General features: G+C 36.0%; 3 protein-coding genes across 3 annotated transcripts; 1 reads left to right on the top strand and 2 right to left on the bottom strand.

Moving 5' to 3' along the window:
* The first annotated feature begins 573 nt into the window (after window positions 1-573).
* LOC132182712 (uncharacterized) lies at window positions 574-4,159 on the top strand. Its single transcript, XM_059596031.2, has 10 exons — window positions 574-634; window positions 747-948; window positions 1,114-1,182; window positions 1,275-1,517; window positions 1,898-2,033; window positions 2,198-2,360; window positions 2,686-2,814; window positions 2,972-3,166; window positions 3,621-3,743; window positions 3,847-4,159. Exons 2-10 carry the CDS (start codon window positions 780-782, stop codon window positions 3,937-3,939), a joined length of 1,320 nt encoding a protein of 439 aa, XP_059452014.2. The 5' UTR covers window positions 574-634; window positions 747-779; the 3' UTR covers window positions 3,940-4,159.
* Window positions 4,160-7,051: 2,892 nt separating this feature from the next.
* Window positions 7,052-8,928, bottom strand: TDF1 (Duplicated homeodomain-like superfamily protein). The gene is made up of 3 exons (XM_059595386.2): window positions 8,796-8,928; window positions 8,546-8,675; window positions 7,052-7,910 (listed from the first exon to the last, which is right to left on the bottom strand). The coding sequence occupies exons 1-3, from the start codon at window positions 8,926-8,928 to the stop codon at window positions 7,052-7,054; spliced, it is 1,122 nt and encodes a 373-aa protein (XP_059451369.2).
* Window positions 8,929-10,803: 1,875 nt separating this feature from the next.
* On the bottom strand, window positions 10,804-14,759 carry LOC132182747 (putative prolyl 4-hydroxylase 7). Its single transcript, XM_059596079.2, has 8 exons — window positions 14,457-14,759; window positions 14,276-14,362; window positions 14,079-14,136; window positions 13,834-13,938; window positions 12,783-12,840; window positions 12,513-12,688; window positions 12,251-12,311; window positions 10,804-11,374 (listed from the first exon to the last, which is right to left on the bottom strand). Exons 1-8 carry the CDS (start codon window positions 14,561-14,563, stop codon window positions 11,067-11,069), a joined length of 960 nt encoding a protein of 319 aa, XP_059452062.2. The 5' UTR covers window positions 14,564-14,759; the 3' UTR covers window positions 10,804-11,066.
* Between the last annotated feature and the right edge of the window lie 1,529 nt (window positions 14,760-16,288).

Here is a 16,288-nt window from a genome sequence, read left to right as displayed (position 1 = left end):
TGTCGAATATCGGGTCATATTGAGACATGTGTATAAGACTATATAGGTCAACCTTAACTCGATCAATTTAATTAAACGGGTCAGACTTCTTATCTCTAACCCTTTAATTTCGTGTTCGGTACATACCGATTTTGTGGGTTGTATACAAATTTGATAGCCCTATCCAAACTCGGGAATGGAGATAAAATAGGCTTTTATATGAGCCATGAGTTATGCTTAATATGACTAGGTTCAAGTGTTCAACCCAAAACTTGGTCAATTGGAATTTATAGGGCCGTTCATGTTAGTAATTGGGCTTAGGCTAGGGTTACCGGGCTCAATCCATCAAGCAAAGCATTAACTTTAGCCCGAGACACGTGCTCCAATAGTGATATAAAAAAAAAATGGCCCACAGCCACAGGTTAAGATCTCGGACACGTGCTCTGAAGTCTCAACTGAGCAACTCCCCAGTGAAACGGATTAAACAAATCTCCTTCTTTCACAATTCACACGGTTTAAGACCTCAACCAACAAGTCAACTAACTCACTCACTCAGTCGCCTTTCAAGACCGAGCTCATGAAATCCATACGTGGCACAGCGAGAGCCGTAGATCGAGCCTTTGAAGCAGCTCGTGGGTCCCGCGGATAACGGAAGGTACGTGGAAACAGTTGGAACTGTTGTCCAAATTTGCTCTCGCGGTTTTATTGACTTTCTCTGAGTTAGCTTTCAGTTTAGCTTAATATAGAGGTTTCTGGAGATTGAATAGGAAAATCAAGAAGAAGAAACTCCGAGAGGAAGAATGGGATCTTGTGGTTCAAAGCCGAACTGGTGTGTGGGAGGTAGGCTGGTTTTGCGGAAGAAGACGAGTCCTCATCGGCAGCGAAGGAGAGTCTCTAAACGCCGCATTTCGTCTAATAGGCTTGAACGCAATGCCGTTTCCCGCGCAGCCACGGAACGTTCTCTCCAAGGTTCTGATCCTACATCTTTTATATAATATATATAAATTAATCTTGTAATTTTCTTTTTGTTTTTAAATTCACAGATTAGTGTTAATAGAGAAGTTTTGAATTTTTATGTGCTATGATTTGTTTGGTTTATGTTTGTGGTATGATTTACATTATTGTTGATTGCAGATGCGGTATATTTTGATTCCGCTTCAGCGCTCGAATCTGAATTGGAAGATGAGTTTTATAGTATGCATGGTATGAGATTTTGATTGATTAATACCAAATTAGTTCCGCACTAAAAGTGTCCAAACAGACTTTAAATTCCGAATGATCTTAATTACCTGCAGGTGGAACCAATGTTTCTCCGAATCGTTCTGAATCCGCGTTGAGTATTGAGGGTTCTAGGAATGTGAATGCCTCTAGTGTTGAACGGAGCGATTCTAAGTCTGCCTCCATATCCGATGATCCTCCGAACAGTGTTGGAGGGGTCGACAAAAGAAGCGCCTTCAGTCTTAGCACATCGAATTCGAAGAAGAAAGTGTCTCTGAAGCTTTCGTTTAAGCGGAGGGAACATGCTGATCTGACAATTTGTGAGTGTTTTGCTACGCTTGTTTTCTTAGCTGTCCATTTCTAGCCGAAAAGGGTGAGAAAGCATGAACAAATAGTTATTTTATATCTAATACCATCTGTGAGCACATTGGTAGGTCTTTCTTTCGTGAGTGGAATGGGGCAAATAGGTAAAATAAAATATTGTATTTGTGTTCTTCAAACGGATATGCTTAAAAATGTATATATCCGCTCAACGTATGTTACAAATTGGCGTCTTTGTTAGGCTTTCTTGATGCATATTAATGTGTTCTTTCCTTTTTACCACAATGCCAACAGTTCTTGGATAAGATTGTTGATCGGTGGACCATCAATTCATGTACTTGTTGTCTTTTTTCATCGTTCTTCGTCTTTTTTGTCTCAGTTTCACCGAAGGCGCTTCGGCAAAGACCAATAGCAGGTTCCTCAATTCCTTACTGCCCAGTAGAGAAGAGGATGCCTGATTGTTGGTCACCTATTGAACCAAGTGCTTTCAAAGTCAGGGGAAAAAACTATATTAAGTGAGAACTTAGCACTGTTAGTCAGGTTTTGTTTTCTCTCATTTATGTATTGGAGTGTTAATCTTGTTGTTAGCATGCATTCATGTGGATTTTTTTAGCATTCTTGAGTTGTTTTTACTTCAACTCCATCTGCATGGTGCACTGACTCATGTTTTACTTGGCAGGGATAAAAAGAAAGAATCTGCTCCAAACTGTGCTGCATATTATCCTTTTGGTGCTGACATCTTCTTATCTCCGAGGAAAATTAACCATATTGTTCGATTTGTGGAATTTCCTCATATATATCCACCTGGAGAAATCCCTTCAATACTTGTTGTAAATATTCAGGTATATCCAAAATTTTCATTTTTCATTTACCTGAATGTTGCCCCTTGTCTCCATGTCTTCGACTCTTCATTGCTAGTGGAAAGATGCTGCAAACACTTATGGTTGTTGTTGTTCAACCATATTGTATGTGCCATGCACTTGATGATATTCTTTTTGTAGAGTCTGTAGGGCGTGTGATAAATGTAGGGGAAATGGAATACATTTTTTTTCGATATATACTAAAGTCAGACCAATAAATATTTTATATCATTTTCGGGGCGAAGCCTTAGATATCCCGATTATTAAAAAAAAAAAAAAAAAAAATTAATATCATTTTCATTTGCAGATACCATTGTATCCCGCCACAATCTTTCAAAGCGAAAATGATGGAGAAGGAATGAATTTGGTTTTGTACTTTAAACTATCTGAGAGTTTTTCAGAAGAGCTTCCCCTTCATTTCCGAGAAAATATCAATGTAAGATGGATGCATCTTTATCTTTCTGCTTCTTAATTTTGCTAAATGTTTCTAGATATACCTGAAGTTCTTTGTCTTGGAACAGCACCACATGTCACCTTTCTAACTTTATCTTTCTGCTTATTAACTAGAGTGTTTATGTTTCTTTCCTTGACAGAGGTTGATCAATGATGAAGTGGAGAGAGTTAGAGGTTTCCCTATGGACTCAATTGTGCCTCATAGGGAAAGACTAAAAATCTTGGGAAAAGCGGTAAATGTAGAGGATCTTCATCTAAGCGCAGCTGGGAAGAAGCTGATGAATGCTTACAATGAAAAACCTGTGCTATCACGTCCCCAACATGAGTTTTACTTGGTAAGTTTCTGCTAAATTTCCAATTTCCTTCAGGATGATTTGTATTTTCTTTACTCTATATATATACATATACATCTGCAACTCACAAGAATCAACTAATTACTATATATATTTTTTTGTTAATTCAAGTTGTGGTTCTGTTCGCTTAGTAAAAAGGAACATGTCATATTTTGTTGTCTACCATTATATGAAAAAGACATTACATTAACTGGTGGATGCTCAAGTGCAAGGCTGCCACATACCAAGTGTGTGAAGAAGAAACTGTGATGTGCACAATGTGGTAGCCTTCTAAGGTTGCTGGTGCATTTATCTCTGGTTGATCAAATATAAATCCAAAAGGAGAGTTAGAATGTCGATATTGTTTCATGTGGATCCAGAATGCCTACTGTGATTACAAGAATCCTTCTGTTTCTACATATTTTTTTAATGCTTTTGAATTTATGTTTGTTATCAGGGAGAAAACTACTTTGAGATCGATTTAGATATGCACAGATTCAGCTACATTGCCAGAAAAGGTTTTGAAGAATTCCAGGACAGATTGAAGTTATGCATCTTGAATTTTGGCCTGACAATTCAGGTAACCATCTTCATCGAGATTCTCAGCAAGGCTAATTTTCAGTTTTAGTGAAGATCCCAATCTGATGTATGCTGCACATCATCTTCTTGTTACTTTGAAACAGGGTAACAAGGCAGAAGACTTTCCAGAGCATATCCTATGTTGCATGAGGTTGAATGAGCTTGACTACAATAATTACAGGCAGTTGGGATGTTGATCAACAAGTGATTTAACGCTGCAAGGTTTTTCAATCAATGACGAATCAACCACCTCTGTATCTATTTACACATCCTCCCTCTCGCTCCTTCTTCATAGGTTGGAAATTATCTTTCAGTCTCCAACTCTGACACTTTTCCTCATTCAATTGTACAGAAACTTTAACTAGAGCGTACAGAACTGACAAAGAAAGTGCAATAAAAGGGTCGATTTTTTTATTATATATACTTTGGTGTCTATAAAATGATTCTTGTGATATATCCCTTCAAAGTTGCCAAAGCTGTACTATCGAAGAGTAATGATAAGTACTATTATTTTATTTTCTTAAATTTAATGTAGTTTTTAAAATAACTATTTGATCAAAATTTAATAGTGATTTATCTAAAATCTAATGATAATTTTAAAAATCACATCATTTTTGGAAGACTAAAAATGTTGCACGTCTTTCACATAATGAAAATCTTATTACTTAAAATGTCCTAATTAAGACTATAAAATAATAAAAATGAAATTAGACGAGTTTATACGAATCAAATCGAGTTTATACAAATTTTCACGATTGGCTCATTTATTAGGCAAACCAAATTCGAGTCAAGTTTTATACAAGTGGGTTTGTCGAACAAACTTGTTCATTGTTATCTCTAGCTATAAATGTTACTTTTTTAAAGTTATGACTAGTGTGCTAATGACGTGGCATATTTAGTGTGGTGTGCTGGGAGAGGATAGCTGCATGACTACCCGTCCTACAATTGATGGGTGGCCACACGGCCATGCAGTCACCCCCTCCATAATAGACTTTTTTTTTTTTTTAATTTTATGGTTGATGTGCCAACGACATATCACATTTAGCATGGTGCGTGTTTGATTTTAACTAGTTGATTGGATCATCCGGAGGTATGTTTACTTTTTATTAAACATTACGTGGACTAATGGCCACATTTCACTCATCACTATTAAAAAGTTAACAAAACAATTGCGAAGGAAGTTATTTAATAATGGTGCAAATCTTAAGGAGTAATTTGATAAAAGATGAAATCTTAAGACCGTTGGATGACCCCCTTTTGGTGCTGATTAGTTTTTATTTTTATTTTTTAAATTTTTTTGTAAATTTTACCACAACAACACACAAAAAGTGTTACATTAATTAATTATTCATTAAATAGCCGACACAGAAAAAAAAATATCAAAATAAAGTTTCTGGAAAAACATTTGATTCTTCTTTTTTATGGAATTAACATGAGAAAGAATATATGAAAAAAGAATTGCTAAACACTTCATGAATCGAAGGCATGAAATGAACATCTCTCACCAAACAATTCCATTATTCATCCACAGGTAATAATATATATATATATATATATACATTTCCTGGGAAAGAGAGAAAGAGAAAAGTACACTTTCCACCTTTAATTACCAAGCAATTGCAATGTTTCTGAACTTTCATTTTGTGCAATGTAAACTAATATTGAAGTTGCAACGTTTCCTTTTATTCAAAAAAATGGCGAAGTTACTCATAATAAAAAAAAATTAGAAAAAAATGAAAAAGGCAAAAAAGAAAAGCAATAAATTTAGAAAAATAAAAGAGACAAAAATTTAGGAATATATATATATATATATATATATATATATTTTGGCTTTTTCCTAAATTTCTTGTTTTATTTTTTGTGCAAAAGAGAACATTGCAATTCCTATGACATTACAAATTGCATAAATTCAAAGTCCCAAAGACATTACAAATTGCTTACTAATTAAAGGGAGTAAATTTACTTTTCCATGAAAGAATGTGTCAGGGAATTAAAAGATTAATAAATAAATAAAAGAAAAGAAAAAAAATGATACACAGAATATGCACAGTTGGTTTTTTTTTTTTTTTTTTTTTTCGGAGCAATTAGCGCAAGAAAGGACGATCAACTGTGATTATTCTACCTGAACGTTACTACGATAGTAAGAGGGGCTAGACAACCGGAATATGCATAGAAAGGAATTGAGAAATAAAAGGGAAAGATCGATCCTAGGCTTTAGGAGGTCCCATACATCGCCCAAAGAGGTCACAGAAGGAACACCCTTGATCCTTATTGATTCCGGGCATAAAACTGCCTTCATCCCTCATCCTCGAGTCGTTGAATTTCTTGTCTTCGTTTCTTTTAAAGTCTTGGAGTTGGAGGTGTTGATCCGCTGCTCTTTTCTGGGCGCGGGATGTGTAGTTCGCGGTGCAATTCTTTGGCTCCGGCACCCGAAGTGGGTCGTGCCAAATGCGGCCGGAAGACCCCTGCCTCCGGAACGACACATTTGATCTCTGCAATGTTGTCATCGATCAATCTTTCTATCCCTCTCTCTTTCTTTGCCCCTGTCTCTCTGTCTCTGTCTCTCTCAATCTCTTGATTTGTTTGTTTCTTTTTTATCTAACATAACGGTTTCTTGTCTTGGACTTTTTGACTTGTTGACTTTTTTTTTTCCGTTTGTGGTTAGTCCTCTGTCGAAATTTCCAAAGTTCGTCGTAGGGAGGTATAAGATTGATACTGTTTGTCAATGGGATTCTAGAATTTAGCTGATTATCCGGTTGAACTTGTGGATGTCAATAAAATATTATCCTATTTTTTCCAAAAAAGTTTCCTTTCAAATCAGGTTGAGAAAGACCCGGCTATAAAATTGTCATGTTCCTTAAATATATACGAAAAACACGTATTGATCTTTTATAACATTAAAATAGTGGGTTACAAAAACATATATACTTCTCAGATGCTATTAGTATATTGTTATATAACTTTTGTTATCATGTTATTCTAAGTATATGATAGTTATATATATACATATATTTATCAGGTTAGTCAGGTGCCAAGAAATACGTGCATGGCAAGTTTTATTTCAACTCAATTTGTTAGAAAAATCTGTCAATATTTTTTCATCTGAAGCTAATTGTCTTGTGGCGATAATTTAGGATGACCAGAAATTTTATACCAATTTAATACTCATTGACGTACGGAACACACGGTAGTGCTGCTGTCTAGATTATCACAGGCGATCTCTATATATATTGTTCAGCGCGTACTACATTTAAATTGCGATTATTTTCTTCTAGTATAACAGAAAATTGGACAGGTCATCAGTAGTACTTAGTAAAAATCAAAAGATCCATCTAAAATGTCTGGAAATTCTGCCCGCATCTCACTGTCCTTATCCAGAATAGCATCCACAAATGAACTCATGGAAGATGAAGCTTCTGACCTCTGGTTTGTTTGACCTCCAAAGTCAAATGCACTCTCAAGACTACCCTCTTGAACAATTTGGTTTAAGGCGCAGTCATTTTCAGCAGCGAAGTCTATGTGGGGTGTTTGTGCTAAAGTCGTTCCCTGGATGTGGCGATGTTCTTGGAGTTGCTGAAAACCCGGGAAGGGGAGAGGGTCAGTGAGGAGAAACTCATTCCAATTGAAGGAAGAAGGAGATGGCAGAATTTGCGATTGAGATTGTTGGCAAGAATATGGTTGTGGTGAGCTTAATTTGGTAACGTTAGAAGAAGACGATGAACATGATGAAGAGGTAGCTTCATTTATAAAGAACGTCGTCGTTTGTGGCTGGATGGTCTCTTGGTTAATGACATGAAACTGATATGGGGAGGGGAAGTCCCATGAGGTGATGTTTTCATTGGAGGAGCTATCTTGGACTTGCTCGACTATAGGCCTATCACTGATCATCATGATGTCAGTATTTGGATATCCTGTGAGGACTGAAGTGGGTTCAGCTGGTTTGGACATTGCTGTTGTTGTGTAGTTTATGTTTTTATTGAGAGATCCATAGCTTCTAGTGTTTTGGAGGCCACTAATGTTTCCATAATCAGAAAGGATTTGTGAAAATGGCTTATGGGTAACTGGATCAATTCCCATTTTGGAAAGCTTCTTCCTCAGCTTGGTGTTCCAGTAGTTTTTGACATCATTATCTGTTCTTCCAGGTAGCTGTTTTGCAATTAGAGACCATCTGTTCCACATGGCAATACGGTTTGTATTAGGGAGAGAGAGAGAGAGAGAGAGAGAGAGAGAGAGAGAGAGTCATTGTAATTGCAAGGATAACTGAATACAGGCGGTTAGACAGTTGTATGTATATCAAGAAAGAAGTTATGTATGCATGTAACATGTTAAGATGTTCTATGACTTAGGTGACACATGATCACCTCAGCAAATGAGGCATGTGTAAACTGGTAAAGGGAACATTAGTTTGCATGACACTGCAGTTTCATGCTTTGAGGATGAACATTAGGGTTCTTTTTTTTAATTTCGCAGAACCGCCCCCTTCAAGACGGGGCTCAACCCCGTCAAGTACTAAACCCTGCTTACATGACTCTACCCATAAGAACCGTGCATCGCTTGTGTGAAAGGCTCAAACAACCGATCTCATAATATTAATCAAACGAGTCGACCATTCGAGCCGGGATGATGCACATTAGGTTTGTGGCTGGGGATGATGCACATTAGATTTGTGGTTGCCTCCCTCAGCAATAAAATACATCAAAAGTGGTCATTTTCCCTTACCTTGAAAATATGCTAAAGCAAAATCGTTGAAAGAGATGGGGTTCGCAGAGAGTTTTAAAAAAAAAGTCACATTTGGAAACCCACCTGCTCCCTATAGCTTTGTGAAGGTTTATAATGAACTCTTCTTCTTGAGGTGTGAAGCTGTCATGCTTGAGGTCAGGCTTGAGGTAATTAGTCCACCGAAGCCTGCAGCTCTTCCCACATCTATTGAGCCCTGTACATAACCTCATGCAAACATCTAGTTTTACTCAAGCCATATTCATCTACCAACTACATTAATACAAACGATAAAATCTTTAAAAAAATAAAATGAAAAATAAAATAAAATAAAAACCTGCTTTCTTGGGAACCAAGGTCCAATTTCCAATCCCATATTTGGATACATATGCAAGTATTTTTGCATCCTCCTCGGCAGTCCAAAGGCCCCTCTTGACGTTGGATTTGTCACAACAAGGTGGTCTTCCCATTGAAAGGAGTTAATGGTGGAGAGAGAGAGAGAGAGAGAGGTGAAGGTAATTATGCAATGGTGATGCAATTGCAAATTAACCTTTGCAGCTTGATTTTAAAAGACGAACGGAAGCGTTAAACAAATGAGGAGGCAAGAAAAGCATGCAATTTGGCTCTCAATTAACCACAATTGCATGATTATTTTCATCTTCTTCAAAAAACAGTTTGACATGACATCACAGAATAATGCAAGTTCCTCTCTTTTTTCTCTCTTTCTCTCTCTCTCATGTGCTTGGCTCCACTAGCACTCTACTTCATGTTCAAATTGGGTGAATTATTTAGTTAAGTTTCAATCAAGTAAACATTAATTGACTCCGATTACTCTTGTTTGACATGAAAACAAAATTGCTTCTTTTAAAGCAAGTGAATGATGCAACTTCCATGGCCATCGTCCTGTCAATTAATATAATAACGATCATGTTAGCCTACTAAGAAAAGGGTAATGCTATACATCACATTTTTATATATCTTTTATTTTACTATATGAGCTACTAAAACGAGATTGAGTCCATGTGTAGAGCCATGGATATCATCAATTGGGTCCAATTTGTATCCTACACACACCACTGAAATCAGCCCTTGGTCTCATAATTCGTCACACATCTTCAATCAAAGAGAGGACAAGGAAAAAAAAAGCAAAAACTACAAGAAAGGCTAATTAATTTGAAAACAGTGACTCAGTGAGTTTGTTGCGAGTGCGACCTCATTTAGGTTGCTATAATCTGTCCACCTCTTTTGATATTTATAGTCATATAAGTACATATCATGTTAACTAATGTTAGGATTAACTAAAATCTCAGCCTTAATTAGCTTGATTAACTTAATTGTGAATAGAGAGAACGTAATATTTATGATGGAGCGTGCAGTTTGGATACAAATCAATTTAAGCCAACAATAATTTGAGAAGAGGATGGAAGAATGACAACTCAAAAAAAAAAGAGTTAAAGTCTGAAATTATGAATAAAATTTACTCGAATGCAATTTCAAGGAGCTCATGAGATGGATTTCGCATGAAAAATATCTTGTTACGTGCTCGAATTTCAAGCACGTAACAGGTTAATTTGGAGTAGGTTCTTAAAGTAGTGATTTTTAGTACACTGGCGTGCATGAACAGTAAGCACGTTGGTGTTAAAATATTATTTTATTTTATTTTTTACTGTTCAAATATTATTTTAATAATATTTTAACACCGGCGTGCTTACTGTTCAAGCACGCCGGTGTGCTAAAAATCACTACTAAGGTTCTTAAGAGGGAATTTGACCTCACAATAAAGAAGTCACAGTTTATAAATTTTCAGCATACTTTATTGATCTCAACTGAGTCTATAAATAGACTTACAAGGTGAAATAAAATAACATTAATTCTACTAGCAAATCCTATCAAGATAAGATAATTAACCCTATTAAAAAAAATAATTATCTCCAGTAGGTCTCCTTCTCAAATCAAAATTAGGTATAAAAAACCATTGTCCAACGACAAGGCCATTGCAAAAGGAAGTGAGTTCCTGCAGGCTGTACACCCCCGCAGCCATCGAACGCATGGCTTCCCTTAAGATTCCATTACACAATTCATTCAATTCATGTGAGTGATTAGAATTGCATGATTGAAAATTTTTGTAAAAAGAAAAACATGATTGTTTCATGATATATACAGCCAATGACACATACGGCATGCAGCGTTTAGTTATTTGATGCAAAATGCATTAATTAAACAAACACCCTACCGCCCCCTTCCTCTATGCTAATGTGCACCCAAGTTTAATCCTTTTAGAGTCAAAATTTTTGTTTAGAAATACATATATATAACAAGAAAACAAAGATAGATAGGATCCCCGGAATAAGGTGTTAATTATATGAACCGTGCCTTGAAGCATTCCACAATCATCTTTTACAGGAGAAAGTTTGCACCAACACAAGGGGCAGAAGTTTGTGTAGTATGTGATAAATAACTATGAAAAACACGAACTTCATGCTAAAAAATTAGGTCCGAGCAACTCTGATACATGTTCCGCTAAGTCACAGCTCAATGTTATATACAACAAATGGAATATTAACCCTCGCCTTGTATAGAAGAAAGGAAAACCTAGAAAATGGTCTTCCTAGGATGAGCAAACCTTGCAACTCTTCCTACAGTATCCGGGAGAGTCCAAAGAACCCACCATGTAAACATGGTTCTTTTGGCACTCACCATTCTTAGCCCACGTGGGGCAGTTCTCATTCTCATCCACACAACCCCCATTGTTTGCATTCGTCGATGGTTTATCAAAGGATCTCACGTGAATCCACTTGGTTGAGGACCACTTCTCACCCTCAATAACAGGGCAGCTCCCATGCAAGCTGTTGGTATCTGTAGTTGCATCGGGATGAAGACTGAAGAACAGCAAGGCATCGCCCTTGCTAGGTTTCACTGCATGGTCATTAAGTGGAATTTTCAGATTCCCTGGTGGGAAACCAGAGGCTATACAACTGGATTACAAAAAATAAAGAACAAATATAATCCAAAGGATAAATGTTGTAAAAAATGGGTCAGCAGAACTAGTTAATAGACTGACTGCCCATCTGGTCCATCCTAAAATAAGGATGTAATAGGTTTAATAATACTCCCCATAAATCACCTACAATGCTCAAAGAAAAGTTGTTAAGACGCATCCCACTTAACATTAAGCATGGCTTGCAAGCAATAGATTAGGAATCAGGATCCGACAATGAACAGGTAAGAGTAATACCCTGGGCAGTAATGATCAAATGGTGCAGGAACCAAGTTAAACATAAATGGGGCATTTCTTTTTCTATCTTAGGCCAATCAAAAGCACCCATAGAAATTTTCGTTTACCATCTGATAAATTGATCATCAACTGAAAGGATCTCCTATAATAGGCCCCCATCATGGTGCATCTTGCAAAACCAGGAAAAAAAAGGGGGTATTGTGCCCACCAAACATAAGCTGCAATGTGATCTGATGCACAAATATCAGTTGATTATATATTGATAGCCAGAAAACCAATTCAGAAAGGACCCATTATCCGTCTGCAAAAGCAATTGGCACACAACCAACTCCTTATTTCCCATATGCTCTAACTCAAGAAGAAAGGAAGAGTAAAGACTACATATTTTCATGCACTACATATTTAAGGTATTTGAGTCTACAATTCTTCACTGAGATTATACGACAGAGAATTTAAAGAGATACCTATCTGAATCAATTAACCAAAGAATTAAGCATAAACTTTAGTGAAACAATAAAGGAGATATTTACATTTGTTATATGTCAGGAAAATAATACCTGCATAGCCTTTTTGAGCACATTCAGACCAGCCATCTTCCTTTGATTGAGACATCCTTCCCTGTAGAATAAGACAAATAAATGCTGGATTAGGTAAGCAGAAAGAAATTGGGACGGGGGTGGATGGAATTATATACACACAACAAGTAAACAAGAGCTGCATATGTAACCAGATAAAGGCCCTCCATGGACTTTCAACGACAGGTAGAAAAACATAAAAAAAGGAGGACCACTGAATAATCAGTCATAAGCAATTGTTTACCTCTGAATTGGGAAAAACTGTCTCCCCACCCTTCTCAACATTAGATAAATACATCAATACAGTGGCAACCCGGTGGCCACCCAGTTCTTGATTAGCCTTGTCATGAAAAAAATCAAAATGTGGTTCATATTTCTGACCATGCTCATAGTGCAGTATTTGCATGGACTCCCCATTTTCTGTTTACACAACCAGGTTGAGAAATATCAAATAAAAAAATTCCATTACAATTGAAGAACTCATAAATCAACATGAAAAATATAATTAGCTTACCTACTGGAAGGAAGGTCCATGCAGCAATCCTGGTCTCAATACCAGCGACTATCTCATCCTTCAAGGTGAAACAAAGACACAAAGTAAACAATCCAAGTTAAAAGAACTGGAAAACACATACTTCACAGAATAATAATGAAAATAGATTGTGTGCTTCCAGCAATCAATGGCTAAGCCATAAAACACGTTGGATCTAACACAAGCTCCACAAAAGGAACTTCTTGCCTGAGAAGCCTTAATTCTTCAGAGTGAAAAAGAGGTGTACACGCAAACATATGCATACAAGTGTTGACAAATTTATAGCTTGATGGATGTCCAATCATCTGGGACCAAAAAACAGAACTTTTTTACATGCATTGACACCCAAAATAACTAATACACCTCCATGCCAATAGAACCAGAACAGAAGAGATATCTGCATACCCCATTATATTATGCATTGGTTTGGTTGCCACCCACTAAGTTAGTTCAAAGAGCTGTTCATGAAAACCAAGGAAGAACCTCGCTTCCTAAGCCAAGGTGATGCCAAGTTTATTTTCTTTCCATGACTCGAAGTCACTCCACACTTTTCATTATGATTTCATTAATTTATACATATCCTTCCCAATTACGTATGGACTCTAAACTTTCATGTCATTTGCTCATATTTAAACACACTGGTTAACTAAGAAATACAACCTAATGACACATCCCAGTCCAATTTGAATCACGCTCGATCACTTCCTAAAGATACCAATAGACCATATCTTCCCATCTCCAAAATATAGACAAAACAACAGCTACAATCTCCTAAAAACAGCATCACTTTCAAAATTACAGACGCTGCCCATGATTTCTCTTGCAATTGGGTCACCATTGGAGACATGCATTCAAGCTTACTCTAAACACTGTAAGATATTCACCACAACAAGTAGCCAATTTATATGAATCATTAACTCTACACTTAAAAAGGCTATGGCAATAAGTCGGTATCTTGCTGAGAGCAGAAAGTTTAAAAGCATAAACTCAAAAGAAGTCAATAAATATAGGACAGAGAAAGGATTAGCAATACCTGAGCTTTCTGAAGAAACATGCCAGAGCTCGTTCGGACTTCACTCTTAATACTCTTACCAGACTCGTTATCCGCCACCATTGACAGCTCTAGCTTATCCCTTGACTACTTTCCCCAAAAATTAACACAAATCCAAATCGATTTAGGACAAGAGGTACATTTCTCACCACTAAGCTTGCATATTTCTACGCATTATGGAAAGAAAAATACAGAATTCAATGAAGAATTCTAAGAATGTATCTTACCAAAGTGATTAGGTGATCGCACTCCTCGTCGGTCAAAAAATTCTTATAAACGAAAGCCCTTGGGAATTAACATTTACCCAAGAAAAACAAATCAATACGACAAAGACAAAATAACATATAAACACATTGCAATTTATTAAAATAATAAAAATAACACAGAGAGAGAGAGAGAGAGAGAGAGAGAGAGAGAGAGAGACCTGGGATGCCACGAGAGTGGAGTGGCGCGAGTGGGATCAAAGGGAGCAGTGACAGCACCTTTGTTCAATCTCAGCACCGGTGCCTGCCTGAAAACCGCATCGAATTTTGAACAATTCCTGATTGGCATTTTACAAACACATACACACACACACACAGATAGAGAAAGAGAAAAGTACATACGTTTTCTTGTCTCCGAGCCATCCGGGCAATTGGATAGCCGAATGGGATAGATCAGCGAGAACGAAAAGAAAACAGAGAGAAAGCGCTAGCGAATTCCCAAAATCCATCAGAAATCTGTTTGTTTCTTCACATACAATCTTTCGAGAGAGAAATGTTGGCCTCTGGCTTGGGTCTATTTGTTTAGGAATGACGGTGAGGTTCTCTCACATACTCAAACAAAAAACAAGAGGAGAAGAGCCGACGACTGGGTTGGTGACCATTCTCATTTAAGACAATCTTAATGGGCGCCCACTGGATTAGTTTTCTGACTTTTCTTCTGTTCTTATTCTAACTTCTAAATGTGCGGCACTTTGAATGATTTGATGGTCAATTCTGGAAGGTTGTTATGGTAATTAAAGAGCCAAGCCAATGGTTTTACCTTCATGGGGGCAATTAATAAATAGATCACCAAGTCAAAGGCATCTCAGCTCATCACATGCTCTAACTAGGGTGTTGTTTGGTAAACATCACATTTTCTCACATTTTTATCTCATTTTTAAAAAAAATCAACGTCAAAACATTTTTACTTTTTATATTACATCATTCATTTTTTATTACTATTTAAATAAAAAAAATCACTACAAAACAAAATTTTTTCACTTTTTAATATAACTTTTTCACTTTTTTATACTAATTATTACACTCATATTTTTCCTCACCACTCATGAACAGTGCATTGTTGTTTACCAAACAACACCTAGATTGTTTACACTTTACTCACGTTCCATCTCATTTTCTAGCAATAGAAAATAAGATCAAGATATAAAATACTTTCTATTATTGTTTTAGATATTAAATGCCCTTAACAAGTTGAAAATTTCAATTGAATGAACTTCCATTAGAATTAGGATTCCTTTCAGTTTTTTTTTTTTAAAAAAAAATCATTATAGTTTATTTGAATTGAAAAATATTTAATTAATTATAGTGGAGGAGTATTTTTGTCCCTTTAAAAAGTGAAAAAACAAAAATATATTTTCACTATAACTAACTGAATATTCTCTTCTTTGGAGAGATTATGTTTCCTTCTCTCAACCTTTTGAGTTTTTTTGTTGTAGCTTTCCTATAAATGCCTTTTATTATTATTATTATTATTATTAAATATATTGTCATTGGTCAATAGAGATTTTGATTTCATTAATGTTGTAGATGATGGCACGCAAGACGGAACTAACTTATAGCTTAGGGTTATAGCTCCTCAAAAATTTATAACTCTTAAAAATATATATTTTTTATTATAAAGCAAACCCTCAAAAATTAATTCTCTCTCTCAATTTTTTTTAGTTTTGCCTCAAAGGGATAGTTTAATTAATTAGGAACTACGCTTTATAAAGCGAAGGCTACTATTTTAAATTTCTCTCCTTTTGTGTGGATATACCCAAAAAAAAAAAAAAAAAAAAAAAAGGATTTTTCACCTAATTGCACAGTCAAACTTGGTCAACAGACATATGTAAGGAGTAAGATCAATCTGAGATTTTCTGAGAGTACCGATTGAAAAAAATCTACGATGATTAATCTTGATATTGAGAATGGTTGTGTGACCGTACTTAAAGGAGTAATGATATAAGGAGGATTATAGTCATTTTAAGGGTTTGTTTAAGATTACGTTTGAGGGGCTTAAAAGTGCGTTTAACATTCAAAAAGTTCGTTTGAAGAAAAAATTAGTCGTTTGATAAAAAAACTAAAAGCACTTTTAAGAGTTCAAAAATGGCAAAAACACACTTTTGCTAAAAAAATGTTTTTTTGACTTAAAAACTCTATTTCTCAAACGCAATCTCAAACAAGTTTTGAGTATG

This window comes from Corylus avellana, chromosome 5 (assembly GCF_965113065.1).
Source record: "Corylus avellana chromosome 5, dhCorAvel1.hap1.2, whole genome shotgun sequence".
NCBI lineage: Eukaryota > Viridiplantae > Streptophyta > Magnoliopsida > Fagales > Betulaceae > Corylus > Corylus avellana.
This window is presented reverse-complemented; position numbering and strand designations above follow the sequence as displayed.